General features: G+C 35.9%; 1 protein-coding gene across 1 annotated transcript; it reads right to left on the minus strand.

The window, feature by feature from the left end:
* Positions 1-1,464: 1,464 nt before the first annotated feature.
* Positions 1,465-1,986, minus strand: LOC102123991 (ubiquitin-ribosomal protein eS31 fusion protein-like). Its single transcript, XM_045398404.3, has one exon. The coding sequence runs from the start codon at positions 1,951-1,953 to the stop codon at positions 1,483-1,485; it is 471 nt and encodes a 156-aa protein (XP_045254339.1). The 5' UTR covers positions 1,954-1,986; the 3' UTR covers positions 1,465-1,482.
* Positions 1,987-20,768: the final 18,782 nt, after the last annotated feature.

Consider the following 20,768-nt stretch of genomic DNA (forward strand, 5'->3'; position numbering starts at 1 on the left):
TTTGGCCATTTTAATTATTTGTGTTTGATTATATTCTTTAAAAGATAAGCTCTTTGTGAATGGTAATACTCATCTCTCTACCCAAGAGCACAATTATCTCAATGATTTTTACGTCCGTGGACTCTACAAATGGTATATCAGTATTGTTGAGTGAACATTCCAACAATTCATAATTTTTTATGAAAATGATTTTTTTCCACATTATAATGTGATGTCAACACAAACATAAAGTACTCTAGCTAGTGAAAATAATTTATTGATAGACGTGGATTTAAAACAGATCAATGCTTATAGAATAGTATTAATATTACTTTAGCATTTAAAGTTTACCAGACCATGTGTTACTTTAATGCTCTTCACGTATTAAAAATTATTATGTATTTCAAGCATAGTATTTTGAAAATAAATTACTAATATTAGATAATTTGCATATTACAGGGTCCACTTTTCAATACTGTACTCTAAAATCTTGACTGTTCTCTAGCCATTCTAAAATGTTTTTAAAGAAATGTAAACTCTTCTAAATAGCATAGTGAGCCAAGCAAAGAAACAGCTATCGTTTTTGCAGACATACCAAATTTCAGATTTGAACTTTAAGCTAATTCATTGCACAAAGAATTACATTGTTAGAGTTGATTTAAAAAACTTATCTGAGGTGATACTTCTACCCTGGCACCACAATATTCAGGAGCTGAAGAAATAGTTTAGTGAAATAATCTGATCCTCTTTTATTAATTTGTTGTAATTAAGTCGAAATTATATCAGTTTGAGATTTTAAAAAGGCAGGCAAACTCGTTAGAACACTGCTCTTAACAATTAGATATTCTCTACTTCCTCTTATCCCCTAATCCTTATGTCACTTTGCACAGAATTACCAGAGTATGACACAATGCTAGTAAGCAAACATCCTTGCACTGGACCATTAAGTTATGAAAACTAATTTTCCAATGATTACTAGTAATAGTGAATTGGCAATTGTGTTTACCACTATACTGATGAAGATGAAAAGCAAAGGGGCCTACACATGACTGTATCTGATAAGCTCAGTTTTAAAAAGAAACATGTACAGAAGATGAAGTAGAAATTAGAGATACATAATTAAAAGGCACAAACAGATTACAAATATCATTAGAGGCTGGGTGTGGTGGCTCAGGCTTGTGGTCCAGCACTTTGTGGGGCTGAGGTGAGTAGATCACTTAAGCTCAGGAGTTTGAGACCAGTCTGTGCATGATGAAACCCCGTCTCTACAAAAATTAGCCAGGCATGGTGTTGCCTACTTCTAGTCCCAGCTACTTGGGTGGCTGAGGTTGGAGGACCACCTGAGCCCAGGAAGTTGAGGCTACAGTGAGCTGTGATTGCACCACTGCACTCCAGTCTGGGCAACAGAGCAAGACCTAGTCTCAAAAAAAAAAAAAAAAATAGAAATGCTTTTTTTTTTTTTTTTTTTTTTTTTTAGTTCGTGTCTTTTATTAACTCATACAGTTACTTGTCTTCTGGCTTGTTGAAGCAATAAGTCAGACAACATTTGTCACAATAATGTCTGTCAAAGTGGCTTGCCATAAACACCCCAGCACCACATTCATCAGACGGGCACTCTCGACGAAGGCGACTAATTTTGCCCTTCTCATCCACCTTATAATATTTCAGGACAGCCAACATAACCTTCTTTCTCTTGTGCTTATTCTTCTTGGGAGTGGTGTAAGACTTCTTCTTCCTTTTCTTAGCACCACCACGAAGTCTCAACACAAGATGAAGAGTAGACTCCTTTTGAATATTGTAGTCAGACAAAGTACGTCCATCTTCCAGTTGCTTGCCAGCAAAGATCAGTCTTTGCAGAGCAGGAGGAATTCCTTCCTTCTCCTGGATCTTGGCCTTTACATTTTCTATCGTATTCGAGGGTTCAACCTCGAGGGTGATGGTCTTCCCCGTAAGGGTTTTCACGAAAATCTGCATTTTGGTGGCGACTCCACCACAGATGGCGGATCGAAAAGGGAAATGCTTTTAAAAAGCCTAACCTGATTGAGTCCTTATGCTAACACAGATAAGAATTTTTTACAAAATGATATGAGATCAGCATGGTCAGGGACAATATAACGAAAAACAAATAACCCCTTCTGAAGCTTTCTGCTTTCATTCATCCAAAAACTGAGTTCCTACAATCTGCTATAGGTTTGTGCTGATCACTGTAGATATGTTTATAAACAAAAATGTCCTCAGGAAATTAGATTCTAGTGAGGTAAACATTATTAATTAGATAATCACATAAGTAAATACAGGAAACAATGGAGATTATAGAGCTTTGTTACTACAAAGAAAGTCTATATAGTGCCATGGCAGTATTGAAAAGTGGGACTTGACCTTGGGGGAAGAGTAAAGATGACTTTCCTGAGGAACTGACAAAGTTCAGAAGAACTTAAGGATGAGCAGAAGTAACTTGGAAGGGGAATAATTTCTTACATAAATAAACACTATGCAAAATACCTTATGACAGGAATACTCCAGAAACAACAGCAACAAAAAGCCAAAGGCATGCTGTATTGAGTCTGGACATGTAAACGGGGAAGCAGACAAAGGTTGAAAGAATTTCTTTAGGGTTAAAAGGCACTGTTGGTGCTCTAACAGATGCCCAACATGAATAACACTATGATGTGACACATACCAGTATACTCAAAAGGCACTCAGGAATTCAGATTTTGAGCACAGGAGCAAAGTATGAGATACATTCTGTATTAATAACAAACTGAGTTTTATAGCCCTTTATAATAAAGTTCTTTAATACTCCTGGGATCTGGAGTTTGATTCTTACATGATTAATATGTCTATAAGCAATGAATTGAAATTGATTGAGAGCAGGAGGAGAGGATGACATGTATTGAGAACCAACAATATTTTAGAAACACTGCTATACGTTTAATGCATTTGCTTCTCACAACAAACTTGTGAGACAATATTATTTTCCCATTCTTATGTCTTAGAATGTAGATTCTAAAAGGTTAATCTACACTGTCTAAGGCCTTGAGTTTGGGAAACGTGATTCATGTTTCCGTCTCTCTAAATCCAAAGCCCATCTCTTGCTATTGGATCACTCCTGCTGGACATTTCCATGGGGACAGGGAATAATTTCATTAGCTCTCCTTACATCAGCTTTAGAAATACTCTTATACAGAATTCTGTAATCTTTGAATATGCCATACATTTGTTAGATGTAGAAAGATCTGTAGAAGAGGAGTAGAAATTTAGCTTTCTTTAAAGGTAGACTACAAACAATTTTAAAAAGAACATTGATTCAGGGAACACCAGGAAAGGATGGGGTTTGTGTTCTGTAGATTTGGAATTAATAAACTACTTTTTCAAGAAAATACACTGAATTACTTCCCTTTCACCAATTCATAAAAAGGGAGATAAAGACAAATAAAAATATTGTGCTCATAAAAGCATGGATATCCTGAAAGTGGATGGCAGTTGAAATCATATTGACAATTCAGAACACATGGAGCCTCAGCTCAGAGCCCACCCAAGAGAAGGGTGCAGTTGAGGAGAAGGCTTCTCTTTAGGCACAACCATAAAGCAAAGTGCTTGAAGAATCTGCCTTCTGATTTTCATTCAGGTGGACTCCTGGATTTCACTCTACCCTTCAACCTCACCCTGCCCACATACCCTCAAATGAGTCCAACTAATTAACATGCCATGATACACATAAAAAACTTTAAGTCAGACCTCTCTTATCCAGGTGACAGGTTGACAACAAGAGATACCACTTTAGTCAATCCAGTTCTTCAAACAGATACAAAAACAGACAAAATGAACTGTCAGACAAAAGCACAGAAAAGCAAGCATCACATCAACTGACACCAGAAGCAGATGTTTTAGAGAAAAGTACCTCTTAAAATCTTACCATCAATATCCTCAGGGAATACAGTACACCCATAAAACAAGAACAGACTAGTGTGGAAAAGAAACCATCAAAGAATAAGAAAACCATATTTTGGAAGACATTAAAGTAGTTAAAACTTAGCCATTGGACTTCAGGAAGCAAGAATGATGACACGCTTGGTGGTTGTATTTAGAATGTAGGAATTTTGGGAGAAGTATTGAAGTGAAAAACATAACAGAAAATTTCTTGTTAAAGATAAAAATGTAAAATGCATATAGATATCCACATATATAACATTAGATATTGTTAATAATCATGTAAAATTAGGCATAAACTGTGATATAACAATGCATTTCTAGTGAAAAATGTTGTGTTTCCAAGTCAGCTTTGCTTCTTTCTAGTTGGCTAATGCCATTCAAGTTTCATTAAACTTTGCTTAAGCATATTTTGCTCATATGTAATATGGGAATTATAATGACTTCCTCATAGGGTTGATAACATAATTAAATTAAATGATAGAACATGGCTGAAATTAGCTAGTACTTGCTGAACACTAACTAAATGATAATTCCATATGTATATTGCATTTTCTTAGAGGTTGTGTGGATTTTATTTCAGATTTTCATGAACCATGTTCAATCATTTTAAATCAAATGTATTGAGGAATAATTTAAATACAAAAGATGTATGCTTTTAATTATTCATTCTGATGACTTGTATTAGTTTCCTGGGGCTGCTGCAATGAAGTTCCACAGACTAAGTGGCTTAAACAATAGAAATGTATTGTTTCACAGTTCTGGAGGCTAGAAATTCAAGATGAACGTGTTGGCTGGGCCACGCTCTCTCTGAAGGTACTAGGGAAGGTTCTGTTCCATGCCTTCCTCCTACCGTCAGTTGATTTGCTGACAATTTTATGCATTCCTTGGCTTGTGGCATTAATGTAATTTTCACCCAGCACTCTCCATGTGTGTGGGTCTGTGTCCAAATGTCTCTTTTTTTATAAGGATACTGGTCATGTAGGATTAGGGACCCATCCGACTCCAGCAGGACCTCATATTAGCTAATTACATCAGCAATAACCCTATTTCCCTATGAGGTCACCTTCTGAAGTACTGGGACACTTAAACATATGAATTTAGTGGGGACACAATTCAAACCATAACAAGAGTATTGGCAAATGTACACATTTGTATATACCACCACTATAATTAAGATATAAAACATGTTCATAGCCCCCCCACCCCAAATTATCTGTTTCTTCTTCCTGGTCAATTCCCCAAATGCCCTCAGATTCAGGCAACAACTGTTGCACATTTAGATTTCTCTTTTCTAGAAATCTATTAGATTTCTCTTTTCTAGAAATCTATTAGATTTCTCTTTTCTAGAGTTTTATATTAATATATAGTATTACTGTCTTCTGTCTTGCCTTTCTTGCTCAGCATAATGTTTTTGAGATTTGTTCATACTGTTACATTTAGTAGGAATTTTCTTCTTTTTATGATTGAGTGGTATTTTATTATATGAATATCCATCAATTGTCTTATCTTTCACCTATTAACAGACACTAAAATTGCTCCATCCTTTCAGTAACACAAGTGGAGCTGTTATAAACGTTCATGTACAAGTCTTTAGGTATACAAATATTTTCATTTTTAGAGTAAATAAGTAGAATTTCTGGGTCATATGGTTAATATATAATTAACCTTAAAAGATTTTGCTGAGCTATTTTTCAAAGTGGTTGTGTCATCTTGTATTCTCACAGTAAATGTAACAGAGCTTTCATTTGCTCCACATGTTGGCGAACTTGTTTTTCAATTTTAATTAGTCTTTTAAATCTATTAAATTAATTTAAATAAACTAATTTTAATTGATCTTTTTGATTTTAGTGACTCAACGGGTGTGTAATGCTATCTTATTGGGGTTTTATTTGGCATTTACCTGATGAATAATACCATTGAGCATCTTTTCATGTGTCATTTGTATATCTACTTTGTAAAATACCTGTTCAAATATTTTTCCCATTAAAAAATTGTTTGGTTATGTTTTTATATTTAGATATACATATATAAATATATATGTATATCTTTTTAAGTATATATATAAATAATATATATTTAAACTATATATAGAAAGTTTGAATATTTTCTTCCAGTTAGTGGCTTAACCTTTTTTTAAATTATGTTTTTTAAAGAGCAAAATGTTTAAATTTTGATGAAGTCCAGTTTATCTTTTGTTTTGTTTTGTTTTGTTTTGGGATTTACGCTTTTTGTGTCATATCTAAGAAGTCTTTGCTATCACCAAGTTGCAAGAATTTTTAAATATGGTTTTCTCTAAGAGTTTTATTAAGTCTATGATCCATTTGTGCTAACTTTTGTGCATAGTGTGAAGTAAAGGTGGAGGTTTATTTTTTTCCATATGGATATTCAATTTTTCAAGTACCATTTGTTGAAAAGATGATGCTATCCTATTGAATTACTATTACTGTCTGTTAAATAAATCAATTGATCACTAGTATATGGATCTATCTTCAGACACACTATTCCAGCACCATCTAATAGAAATTTAATATGAGCCACACATGTGATCTTAAATTGTCTAATATCTACATTAGTAAAAGGAAAAACAATTCTTGTGAATAATACATTTTATTTGATCTAACATATCCAAAATATTATTAACATGTAATTTGTATAAAAATATTTGGTAATAATTTTGTTGTGAAGACTATTTGATATTAATATTGCCACTCCAGGATTCACATGTAGTGACTGAATAATTTCCATCCATTCACTTACTTTTTTTTGAGACCCAGTTTTTATGCATTTTAGTGTATACATTACGTAATTTGTAGTGTTATTCTCAGATTATTGGCACATGCATACAGTCATCTAGCAAGCAACACAATCAATCCACAAATTCTTTGGTGCCCCTTTGTCTTCAATGTCATCCCCTATTCTCAGTCCCTGTAATCCACGTTCTATTTGGTCAGATAGTTTTACCTCTTTCAGAATTTCATAAAAAATAACATCAGTGTAATATTTTGAGTCTGGCTTCTTTCACTCAGCACAAACGATTAGAAATTCATCCATGCTGTTGTGTGTCAGTGGTACATTGCATTCTTCTTCTGAGTGGTATTCCGTAATGTGGATGTACCATAATACATCATTCATTTACCAGCTGAAAAGTATTTCGATTAATTTTAGATTTTGGTGATCACAAATAAAGCTTTGTAAGGATTCCCTTATAAGGGACATTGTATGGCTAACTTTAAAAATCACCAATATTCCAAAAAAATGTGGTTGTACCATATTTTGCATTCCTCCCAGCAATGTCTGAAGGTTCTTCCGCATCCTTGCTAGAATGTACTATTAGCCATTCTAACAGGTGTGCAGTGGGATCTCATTGCTAAAGACTTACTTTTAATCTTATCATTGCTTTATATTTAACATAGTCTTCTTGTAGGTAGCAGAGTTGGGCCTTTTTTTTTTCCCGTCTGATAATTTATCCTATTAAATTAAATATTTATGTAGTTTACATTAAATATAATATTGAAATGATAAGGCTTAAATCTCTCAGCTTAGTATTTGCTTTTTACCTGCTTTAACTCTTTCCTGTATTTTTTTGGATTAATTGAAATTTTTTAAATATTCCATTTTATCTCTGCTTTTTGCTTACTGGCAAGTCTATTTGTTTTAATTTTTTAGTGATTTTCTTACTTGAAAGGGGCCCGGATCCAGACACCATGAGAGGGTTCTTGGACCTCATGCAAGAAAGAATTCAGGGGAAGTCCATAGAGTTAAGTGAAAGCAAGGTTATTAAAAAAGTAAAGGAATAAAAGAATGGCTACTCTATAGGCAGAGCAGTGGCATAGGCTACTCAATTTAGTATACTTAGAGTTATTCCTTGATTAAATGCTAAACAAGACATGTATTATTAATGAGTTTTCTGAGAAAGGGGCAGCAATTTTCTGAAACTGAGGGTTTCTCCCCATTTAAGACCATATACGGTAACTTCTGGACATTGCCATTACATTTGTAAACTGTCATGGTGCTGGTGGGAGTGTCTTCTAGGAGGCTAATGCATTATAATTAATGTATAATGAGCAGTGAAGACAATCAGAGGTCATTTCATTGCCATCTTGGTTTTGGTGAGTTTTGGTGGTCTTCTTTACTGCATCCTGCTTTATCAGCAGGGTCTTTGTGACCTGTATATTGTGCTGACCTCCTACCTCAGCCTGTGACTAAGAAAGCCTAACCTCCTGAAATGGAGCTCAGTAGGTCTCAGCATTATTTTACCTAGCTCCCATACAAGATGGAGTCTCTCTGATTCAAATGCTTCTGATAGTTTCTCTAAGGCTTATCATATGCATGTTTAAATAATCGCAGTTATTCTGCAAAACATATTGTTCTATTTGCATATAACATAAAAGCCTTACAACAAAATGCTTCCATTTACCCCTTTTCATTCTTTGGGCTACTTGTGTCATAATTTTGCTTTTGCATTATTATAAATATCATAATTTATTATTATGTTTCTTGAAACAGTCAAGTGTATGTGAAATTTTAAATGATAAAATATATTTACACACAAACTTATTATTACAGGTATTCTTCAAAGGTTTTTATTTTGCTTTCACTTTTGGGAAATATTTTCACTGGATTTAGGGTTCTAGGTTGATAGTTGTATACTTTTAGCACTTTAAAGATGTTATTTCATTGTCTTCTGGCTTATGTAATTTCTGAAGAGATATCTATAGTCATTCTTGTATGTATTTGTCTCTAGAAATGGTTCTTTTTACTTTGGCAGCTTTTAGGACTGTCACTTTGTCACAATCTAGAGATAGTTTACTCTCATATTAAGATCTCTATTAACTGTTCCAGGTGATGAGCCAGGAATCTCCACTCTTGTTGATCAGAGCTAAGTTGTCTCCTAGTCTGGGGTGAGCTCTAAAAATGGTTCTGTTTATTCTTCTCTGATTGCTGTTTGTCAGTCATTTGGAGTATTACATTATACTTGAGTGGCCTAGTATTCAGCAAAAACTTAAGGTGACCTCATGCAAATGTTTGGACTTCTTTCTCTGAATAGTTTCCTCTTTTCCAAAACTCTGCATTGCAATTTCTGATTGTCTCAGCTTTCTTGAACTTAATTCTTTTTCTGCTCAACTCACACAATGATGCTCTGCTTGGGAACTTCCTCTCTGGACTACAGGTGGAATGATTCTCAAGACCCACAGATAGGTGATCATGGGGATCACTTTGCTTGTCTCCTTTCTCTTAGGCACTACAAGTGTTGCCTAGTGACAAATATCTGAAAACAGTTGTATCATATATTTTTTCCTCCTTCATATATATGTATGTTGGGAAGAGAAGTTTGATCCTTGTTATTTCACTATAGTAAGAAAGAGAAATCTTCAATTTTTTTAATAAAAAGAATGATAATCTAAGAGAAACTCTCATTTTTTAATTTGATTAGCTTAAAAAATTAAATAATAGTATACAGATTTTCTTTGAAAAATAGTATGATTTGCAAGAAGTTTAGGAGTTTGGGTATGATTTCAAATATGTGGATTATTAATTCTGATCAAATGTTAGTGGATTCTCACAGAAAGCACAAGCTTATTAGATCCAATATTTTGATAAGAAAAGCAGGAATGCATGCTGAAGGCCTAATGGAGCTTGGAAGAACAGAAAACATATGCTCAACATGATAATTTGATCTCTAAACAATAAAAAATGTTGCCTTAAAAATAAGCTAAAGGCATAAGCTGTGAACCACAAATGCTTTGAAATATTATAATCCTGAAATGGAAAAAATGAAAAGGGCAAAACTAAAAAAAGCTAAAATATATTAGATAGGGTTATTTTAAGAGCTTAGAAGTTGAGCTGATTTCTTTAATATGTTTTTGACATTTACAGTATTATTTCCTTATAACACCATCTTGAATATTTGATACTATAGATATATTAATGTATTCTCCAAGTAATGTTGATAATGTACCTTTTTAATCTTGTATAAATTTACCCAGTTTTAGATTTTTTATTTTTTTCCATGCAAATGGTATCAGAATGAGTAAACATATGATCTAATACCTAAGATAATAATAGGACAGTTTAATATGTCCCAGATGAGTTATTTTTGCCAGGAGGATTTTTTTTCTTATAATCTGGAAAATATCTTCAAATAATAGAGTTCTCTACTGTTAACGAAAAGCTTTATTTTGCAAGAATGACTTCCCAAATGAATAGGAAAAAGAATCCACAGCAAACATTATCTAGAATCCTGCCTAATTATTTTCTATAAGCCTCTAGTAATAATATTATATCTACAAAATAATAACACTTCTGCAAAATTTCACAATTATCTCTGCACTGGAAGCATAGACCAAATTGGATAGTTCATATGAAGAACATTATTACCAAGGCATATAGTCACCAGACTGTCCAAGGTCAACACTAAGAAAAAAATCTGAAAGGTAGCTAGGGAAAAAGGTCAGATCACTCATGAAAGAAACCCCAACGGTGAACTTCACAAGTCAGAAGAAACTGGGGACCTATTTTGTTTGTTTAAAGAAAAAAAAAATGCCAACCAAGAATTTCGGATGCAGCCAAACTAAGTTTCATAAAGAAAGGAGAAATAAAATCTTTTCCAGAGAAGCAACTGCTAAGGGAATTTGTTACCACTAGACCAGCCTTACAATGGATCCTTAAGGGAGTTCTAAACATGGAAATGAAAGAATAAAACCTGATAACACATGAAAAAAAACACTTAAATACATAGCCCAAAGACCTCATAAAACAACTATACAATCAAGACTATGAAGAACTGCAGGGGAGAGGCCCCCAAATCTGGCCATAAACTGGCCCCAAAACTGGCTGTAAACAAAATCTCCACAGCATTGTGACATGTTTGTGATGGCCATGATGCCCATGCCGAAGGTTGTGGGTTTACCAGAATGAGGTCAAGGAACGCCTGGCCCACCCAGGGCAGAAAACCACTAAAGGCATTCCTGAACCACAAGCAATAGCACGAGAGATCTGTACCCTGAGGACATGTTCCTGCTGCAGATAACTAGCCAGAGCCCAACCCTTTGTTTCAGCCCATCCCTTTGTTTCCCATAAGGAATACTTTTAGCTAATCTATAATCTGTAGAAACAATGTTTATCATTGGCTTGCTCTCAATAAATATGTGGGTAAATCTGTGTTTGGGGCTCTCAGCTCTGAAGGTGTGAGTCCCCTGATTTCCAACTTCATATGCTATATTTCTCTCTGTGTGTGTTTAATTCCTATAGTGCAGCTGGGTTAGGGTCTCCCGGACTGAACAGGTCTCACTAAGTGGAGCCCACACGTGGGGATCGAACCCAGGTTGAAAGGTTGCCGGAGCGACAGTTGGAGGATGTGGAACTAAGCTAGAGGACACCTGAGTACTCTTAAGCAATCCCCATGGTGAGTAAGAAGGGGAGCTCAGAAGCATCAGGGTAACAATGTGACGAGTGTGGGCTCTGGTTCATTCCACCTTGGAACCTTTTCACACAGATTATAAGGAAAAAGGAAAGCATAATGAAGTAACAGAAGAGGTAACAGGGCCAGTTTGTTTGCCAGCTAAAGCTAAAGCGGCAAAGGAGGAAGAGGTTCATCCCTACCCTTCTGCACCCCCTCCTTATTTTGAAGAAAAAGAGTGGCCTGACCCTCCAGATCTTTCTTTTCTGGAGGACACTGGGTGAAAAGTAGTGGCCCCAGTGACTGTTCAAGCAGCACCTCGAGTGACAGCTCTCAGTTCTATTCAGGCAGGAATCCAGCAAGCTAGACATGAGGGTGATATAGAGGCTTGGCAGGTCCCTGTTAGAATACAACTCCCAGATCAACAGGGAAATATTATAGCTATATTTGAGCCTTTTCCTTTTAAATTACTCAAAGAATTGAAACAAGCTATTAATCAATATGGACCAGGTTCTCCTTTTTAATGGAACTGTTAAAGAATGTTGCTATCTCCAGTCAGATGTTGCCAGCAGGGATGATGGGATTACTTCTAGGTAGATCTAGTTTAAATTTAAAAGGAGTGCAAGTACAAATAGGAGTCACTGATTTAGATTACAATGGGGAAATTCAAATTGTTATGTCTACTTCTGTTCCCTGGAAAGCAGAGCCAGGAGAGTGAATAGCACAGCTCCTGATTGTGCCATATGTGGAAATGGAGAAAAGTGAAATTAAACCAACAGGAGGATTTGGAAGCACAAATAAACAAGGCAAAGCAGCTTATTGGGTGAATCAAATTACTGATAAACATCTTATCTGTGGAATAACTATTCAAGGAAATAAATTTAAAGATTTGCGAGATACAGGAGCAAACATTTCAATCATTTCTCTACAGCACTGGCCAAACACGTGGCCAATTCAACCTGCTCAATTTAACATAGTTGGAAAAGGTAAAGCCCCTGAAGTATGTCAAAGAGTTATGTTTTCAATTGTGAAGGGCCCAATGGACAACCTTGGACTATTCAACCAATTGTAACTTCTGTATTATAAATTTATGGGGGAGAGATTTATTACAATAATGGGGAGCACAAGTTCTAGTTCCAGAGCAATTATATAACCCTCAAAGTCAACATAGGATGCATGAAATGGGGTATGTCCTGGTATGGGACTAGAAAAAAATTTCAAGGTTAGAAGGAACCACTTCAAGTGGAAAGACAAAGTTCCCACCAAGGTTTAGGATATCATTTTTGATGGCGACCATTGTTAAGCCTCCAGAACCTATATCTTTAAAATGGTTAACAGATAAGACAATTTGGATAGAACAATGGCCACTGAGTAAAGAGAAACTAGAGGCTCTGAGGACTTCCTTACTGAACAATTAGAAAAAGGACACATAGTTCCAACATTTTTCCATTGGAATTCTCTAGTTTTCATAAATAAGAAAAAATCAAGTAAATGGAGAATGTTAACTGACTCAAGAGCCATTAATTCAGTTATACAATTTATGGGGACATTGCAGCCAGGACTGCCTTCTCCTGCTATTATTCCAAAAAACTGGCCTTTAATAGTCATAGATTTAAAAGACTGTTTTTTTACTATCCCCTTAGCTGAGCAAGACTGAATGGTTTGCATTTACAATTCCTGCAGTAAACAATGTACAATGTGCTAAGCATTTTCACTGGAAAGTGTTGCCACAAGGCATGTTAAACAGTCCAACAATTTGCCAGACTTATGTAGGGCAAGCAATTGAACCTACTCGTAAAAAATTTTCAGTGTTATATCATTCATTATATGGATTATATAGTTTGTGCTGCTCCCACTCGAGAAATATTACTCCAATGTTATGATCACTTGCAAAATTTGATTTCTTGCACTGGTTTAATTATAGCTCCTGACAAAATTCAGACTACTACTCCTTACTGCTACTTGGGAACCTTAGTAAATGACACTACCATTGTGCCACAGAAAGTAGCCATATGTAGGGATCAATTGAAAACATTAAATGACTTTTGAAAATTACTAGAGGACATTAATTGGACATGTCCTGCTCTAGGCATTCCTACCTATGCCATGAGTAATCTATTTTCTATCCTTAGAGGAAATCCTAGTGTCACTAGCCCTCTTCAATTAACAAAGGAGGCTAAGGTAGAGCTACAGCTAATTGAGAAGCAAGTCCATAAAGCTCAAATAAGTAGAATAAATCCAAAAAAAGCTTTGGATTTTCTAATTTTTCCAACTCAGCATTCACCTACTGGTGTTATTGTTCAAGAGCAAGATCTTGTAGAGCGGCTTTTTCTTCCGCATACTAATTCACAGACTTTGACTACTTATTTGGATCCAATCTCTACTATGATAGGTAATGGGAGAACTCGGATTGTTAAATTACATGGATATGATCCTGGAAAAAGTATTGACCCTATCATGAAGGCATGAATACAGCAAGCTTTTATAAATAGTCTTACTTGGCAGACCCATTTAGCTGACTTTGCGGGTATTCTCAATAATCATTTTCCTAAAATGGAACTGTTTCAATTTTTGAAATTAACTAATTGAATTCTCCCTAAAATCTCTAAATTTAAACCAGTTGAAGATGCTGAGAATGTTTTTACAAATGAGTCTAGTAATGGTAAAGCTTCTTATTCTGGCTTCAAAATAAAGTTTTTCAGACGCCCTATATTTCAGCTCAGAAAGTGGAGCTTGTAGCTGTAGTTGAGGTATTGACTGCTTTTAATATGCCTATTAATGTGATTTCTGATTCTTCGTATGTGGTTCCTTCCACACAGTTAGTTAAAACTGCTCAGTTATGATTTCACACAGATGAACAACTGATGACTTTATTTACACAATTGCAAAGAGCAATAAGGAGTAGAATGTACCCTTTTTACATCACTCATATTAGGACTCATATACCTCTTCAGAACCTTTAACTGAAGGGAATCAAATGGCTGATAGCCTAGTTGCTACTGCAATATCTAATGCTACACACTTTCACAATTTAACCCATGTTAATGCCTCTGGTCTCAAATGCAGATACAGCATTACCTGGAAAGAAGCTAAAGCTGTTATCCAGTGATGACCAACTTGCTAAATGGTACATTCCTCATCTTTTACAAGAGGAGTTAATCCTCGAGGATTAGAACCTAATTCTCTTTGGCAAATAGATGCCACATACGTTTCCTCATTTGGGAGACCAACTTATATACATGTATGTGTGGACACCTTTTCTCACTTTTTCTGGGCTACATGCCAATCAAGAGATTCTTCTGCCTGTGTTAAACATCATCTTTTGCAGTGTTTTGTGGTGATGGGCATTCCAGCTTCTATTAAAACGGACAATGCCCCAGGCTATAGTAGCCAAGCTCTAGCTACATTTTTCTCTGTATGGAATATTAAACACATTGCTGACATCCCATATAATTCTCAAGGACAAGCCATTGTAGAATGAATGAATCTCTCTCTAAAACGACAATTGCAAAAGCAGAAAGGGGGAAACAGGGACTACAGAACACCCCATATGCAATTGAATCTAGCATTATCCACTTTAAATTTTTTGAGCCTGCCTAAAGGTCAGATGCTATCAGCAGCTGAACAGCATCTACAGAAACCAGCTGCAAAGACAGAAGTGGAACAACTGGTTTGCTAGAGAGATCTGATAACAAATAGTTGGGAAATAGGTAAAATAATAACTTGGGGTGAGGTTATGCTTGTGTTTCTCCAGGCCAGAGTCATCAGCCGATTTGGATACTATCAAGACACCTGGAACCTTGTCATGAGCCCGATGCCAAGGAAGAGATTCCAGGAGGATCCCAAGGACCCCCGGTTGCAGCCATGTTGAGACTGATGCTGAGGAGGACCCCAACTGTCATGAGCAACACCCATCGAACATAGCCACCTACCTGGGGACAGATTAAGAAGCTGTCACAGATGGAAGAAGAAAACCTGAGGAAAACAGGACAATGAGTCACAATGAGTAATTTAGTGATACCTATGATAGCAGTGATCACCATTGTCATGAGTATTCTTTCAACAAGGGTTGACACAGAGAACAATTATACTCATTGGGGCATATTTATCAATCTTGGCTGGCAATAATGCCTGGTTGTAATCACTCTATGACACAGTTACACAAGCTTTCTGATCTCAGTATTTACCATAATAAATCTGCTCCTTTAATTGAGACATACTACCCTGAAAAATCTATTTGTAAATAGAATTGGACCTGGCCAGAAATAATGAACGTACTGATTTGGGAAGATTACACTGCAGAACAGGCAGAGGTGCTATGCAACAATTTCTATGGAATCATTATTGATTGGTCCCGTAAGGGGATGTGTAGCTTGAATCGCAACTCTCAATTGGCATGCCATGGCCACACTATGTTCAGCTGATCTAAACAAAATGGTCAGATGGTAGAAATAGTAAGAAATATGGCAAGAGTTCCTATTATCTGGAAACATGGCGTATAGTGGCACCTCGACCTCAAATTATATGGCCTGCTCTAGGAGCTAAACATAAGAATTTGTGGAAACTATTAATGGCTCTTAATAAGATCAAAATTTGGGAAAGAATACATAAGCATCTAGAAGGACACTCTACAAACTTGTCTTTGGATGTTGAAAAATTAAAAGAACAAATATTTAAAGCATCCCAGGCACACCTGACCTTAATGGCAGGAACTGGAGTGCTTGAAGGAGCTTCAGATGGATTAGCAGCTAGTAACCCATTAAAATAGATAAAAACACTTGGAGGCTCTGTGATTTCAATGATGATTGTGTTATTAATCCATGTTGTTTGTGTCTGTAGAGTCTGCAGATGCAGATCCCGACTCCTGTGAGAAGTAGCTCTCTGTGATAAAGCTGCCTTTGCTTTTATTGCCCTGCAAAAACAAGAAGGGGGACATGCTGGAGATAGGCCCCCAAATCTGGCCATAAACTGGCCCCAAGACTGGTCATAAACAAAATCTCTGCAGCACTGTGACATGTTCATGATGGCCATGATGCCCACGCTGAAGGTTATGGGTTTACTGGAATGAAGGTGTTCCTAAACCACAAACAATAGCATGAGCAATCTGAACCTTAAGGACATGTTCCTGCTGCAGATAACTAGCCAGAGCCCATCCCTTTGCTTTGGCCCATCCCTTTGTTTCCTGTAAGGAATACTTTTAGTTAATCTATAATCTATAGAAACAATGTTTATCACTGGCTTGCTGTCAATAAATATGTGGGTTAATCTCTGTTCAGGGCTCTCAGCTCTGAAGGCTGTGAGTCCCCTGATTTCACACTCCACACACTATATTTCCATGTGTGTGTCTTTATTTCCTCTAGCACTGCTGGGTTAGGGTCTCCCCGACCAAGCTGGTCTCAGCAAATAACTTTGGCAAACCTTAAAATGTGTTGCAGTCCAAACAAATTTATAACAACTTCTAGAAGACTTCTAGAAGCACTCTTCCTGGGTTTTATCTTGATTTCATTGGGAAGGACTGATAAGCTGTAACTAAGCAAGATTGCTAGTGGAAAACAAGGACCAAGTTTTTCCTAGGAGATCTTATCTGCTCTCATGACTATTACCTAACCCACAATGATATCCTAATCTGTTTCCGGCCAAGATCTCTGCAATAATATCCAGGCATATAAGTATAACCAACTACTGTATATCTTCACATAGTTAAGCCATCTTAAAGTCAACAAATCAAATATATTCTTCTCTTCCCTAACAAATCTGTGTTGTTTGTATTCCATATACAGCTGAATGGTAACACTTTCCTTCAGCCAAAAACTTGAGCTACTTCTGAATCAGTCTTTTCCTTTATTATGTTTCATCCACCAGAAAATTACATTGACTCTACGTTATGCTCCTCTCTGTTATCACTGCTTTTATCTTACTTTAAATCCTCAGGCTTTCTTGCTTGAATTATAGCAACACCAACCTAAATCATCTTCTTGCTAGTCTTGCCACTTTCAAATTCATTCTTTACAATATCATAGGAGTTATTTTTTACAATATATATCTTATATAATTTATATGCCAAAATTCATTAATGGTACCCCAATATCTGTAGGATAAAAATCTAAGTTACTTGGAAAGATAAAGTATTTGCTTAGCTGGACCCAGAATATCTCTCTAAATTCATCCCTCTTCAATCTTGTGCTACATCTGTTCTTAGAATTCTATGTCCAGAAGACACAGTATAGTTGCTATTCACTTCATACTTTTATAATAGTAGTTTCTTGCCTGTAATACTACATGCTTTTTACAACTTGCCAACCCCAATTTGTCCTTCAAGACTCAGTGTAGAACTTCCACTTCTGACTATAATAGTGAAACAATGCTTACCAAGAATTAGAATAGTCAGATTACATTTTTCACAACCAATCTGTTTGAAGACAGATTAGAATTGCTAAGGCAGCTAAGATACAAAAGACCAGTTAATGGGAAAAGAAAGATTACTGAAGTAAGACCATCTTTACACATACTCCTCTTTCCCACAGGACAAGCCCAACTTTCCTGTTGAATGCAAAGCTGGACAGCTAGGCAGAGAGTGATTGTTGAGAGACATAAACTAACAATGCGTTTTTTTACTCATTGAAGAGAAAATTTCAGATTTACGGATGCAAAAGCAGCCAAAATCTAAGGGGTCATGTCTGGCAAAGAAGAAAGGCACAAAGTAGTAGTAAGCCCTGAATAATGTTCCCCTTGAGGTCAGAGAATTTGCTGATTATACTCTGAAAGACAAGATGCTAAAAAACCAAACATGGAATAACTAGAAAAAAAAAAAAAAAAAAAAAACTTTTGGCAATATCACAGTGGTAGACAATGGGAGTCAAGACTTGCCAGTAATGAGGACCCTAGGAAAATTTGAGATGCCAAAAATGCTCCATCTTAGGAGTGGAGATAAAACCAGAGGTGGTGTGAGGCTGATGGAGACAGTCCCTGACTGGTTTGAAACGATCTGCCTTTCTGCTCATTGCCAGAGGATATGGTGAATCATTTCTGAAAGGAAGTAACAACATCAACAACTTTTATCATTTTAATGCAAAATACCCAGCACTTAACAAAAAAATAAATGCCAAGCCACGAAAAGAAATAGGGCCAGGCACAGTGACTCACACCTGTAATCCCAGCACTTTGGGAGGCTGAGGTAGGCAGATCACATGGTCAGGAGATCGAGACCATCCTGGCTAACACAGTGAAACGAAAAAAAAAAATTAGCTGGGTGTGGTGGCGGGCACCTGTAGTTCCAGCTGCTCAGAAGGCTGAGGCAGGAGAATGGCATGAACCCGGGAGGCGGAGCTTGCAGTGAGCTGAGATGGCGCCACTGCACTCCAGCCTGGGTGACAGAGTGAGACTCCATCTCAAAAATAAATAAATTTTTTTTAAAAAAGAAAAGAAATAGAATAAAAATAGACAGACACACAACCAGATACATAGATGACTCAGTTAATAGAATAATTAGCCATAGACTTAGATGAACTGTGATTAACAAGCTAAAAAAAAATAGATGACAAGATGGACAATCTCATCAGAGAACTAGAATCGATAAAAGGTAATCAGGTGGCTATTCTCTGCAACAATGTAATAATTGAAGTTAAGATTTAGTAAAAAGGTTTATAAGCAGTTTGAACACATGATGCTACTGGTGTCTGCCTCCAGTTGTAGATATCAGAATGGCTAAGTATTTTAGTAGCAGTAGTCAGCACAGAAGTAGCTGGGCCATCCATGGCATTTCCCTTTTCCATGTAAAACTGACTTACTCCATGTACAGTACATCTACTTATGTAAGAAGCTATAGGAAGGTTTGAGATGGAGATATTGATTCAGGCTGTTATCAGTAATTAAAATTGCATATGATATATTGATGCAAGAAAATTCCTAACCATGTTAAACCAGAACAAGATGCTATATAATTGAAACTTAACTTTTGTTCTATGACCATTTCTTTAAAATGAGTTCAGTGGGGTAATTTCCCCTGCCTGTGGATAGACACTTGGGAAGAGTTCATGATTTTTCTGCTCAGTCTTCAGAAATAAATAGTCAATGCTTATTTTATGTTGTAAGTAAGGACTTAATTTTAAAACAATAGAAGGTATTTAGAAATTACCTAAATGTCAGTCAATGTTCATCCAAAGGTAAGACTTTTCCTTTCTCTCTCATGTGCAAACACCAATAGTTGGTGGCTACCCAACTTTACAACTGTGGTCATCTTCTGGTCTTTCAACTTACTTCTTATCCTACTTTTGAGCAGTTGTTTCCAACTCCATTGGGGTCATTCTTTTTTGTGTATTCTATAGTTTTTCATTCCTTGGGGTCTCTTTTATAAATGTGTATAAATATGTACATATTTATTCTAGTAAATAGAATAAGATGAGGACCCGTTTTTCATCTCAGAATCAGGAATCTTTCTGCAAGTACTCTCCCAGCCCTTGAGATAATTTTATATCTAAGGGGGAAAGAATTTAGATATTTCCTGCAAGGCCACACATCCCTTACACTGACACATTCTGGGAATTTGGGGCTTTACCTCTTCACTTACCGCCGCAAAGTGGCGGGAACTCACAGTATGACCACACTCTCTCTAATGGCATCCCTTCACTAAATCTTCTGACACTTTCTTACTCTGACTTGATCTTATATCTGTATCTACATCGTAAGTGTCATGGAAATTGTTCACAGATACATGTTTTGTAAATTCTGCATATAAAGCATCTGATAAACACCCAATTTGGAAGCTCTCATAACATCCCCATTTTAACAGCATATAAAATATATATACATACACATTTAACAGTTTTGGAAATTGAAGAATTGCCTGAAAAGTTATTATGTAGAATTGAATGGACTGTACTGGTGTAAAGGTAGTTTTTCACTAGTTAATGGATATGGAAACTATTGCTAGTGTACGTGCAATAATCAAAGTAAGCAAAATTATGAATTTGCACTTAACTAAGAGGTGTTTATTTATAGCTGTTAAATACAAACAAGCTTTGTTTTGAACTTAAAGACACCTACCAGAAGTCTTAAAATAACTAACTTCAATTATCATATATCAGAGGAAGAAGAGAATTAAAGGCTGTTACAGCTGCTTAATAATAGGATTTTTGCTCCTAGTTGGCTTATTGCTCTGGCACTGTGGAAATAATGTTTAATAGAAGGAAAAATTATGATAGTATTATCCAGAACAGATGTGCTAGAAATCATCTCATAACTTTGATATGGTTTTAATTGACAATACAAAACTAAAATCTTCAGATATTTTGAGAACTATAGCTGGACAATCTCTGTATATGTTGTGTGTGAGTTTCAATAAGTGTATAAATTTACATTTTTCACAGATTGAAAGTGTGTGAAAAAATCTTTTAGTGTTCATCTAATCTACCTTTCATTCCCTTGGTTTGCAGAATCAAAAAAGTTGAAGATGCCCTGT

This window comes from Macaca fascicularis, chromosome 8 (assembly GCF_037993035.2).
Source record: "Macaca fascicularis isolate 582-1 chromosome 8, T2T-MFA8v1.1".
Lineage (NCBI taxonomy): Eukaryota > Metazoa > Chordata > Mammalia > Primates > Cercopithecidae > Macaca > Macaca fascicularis.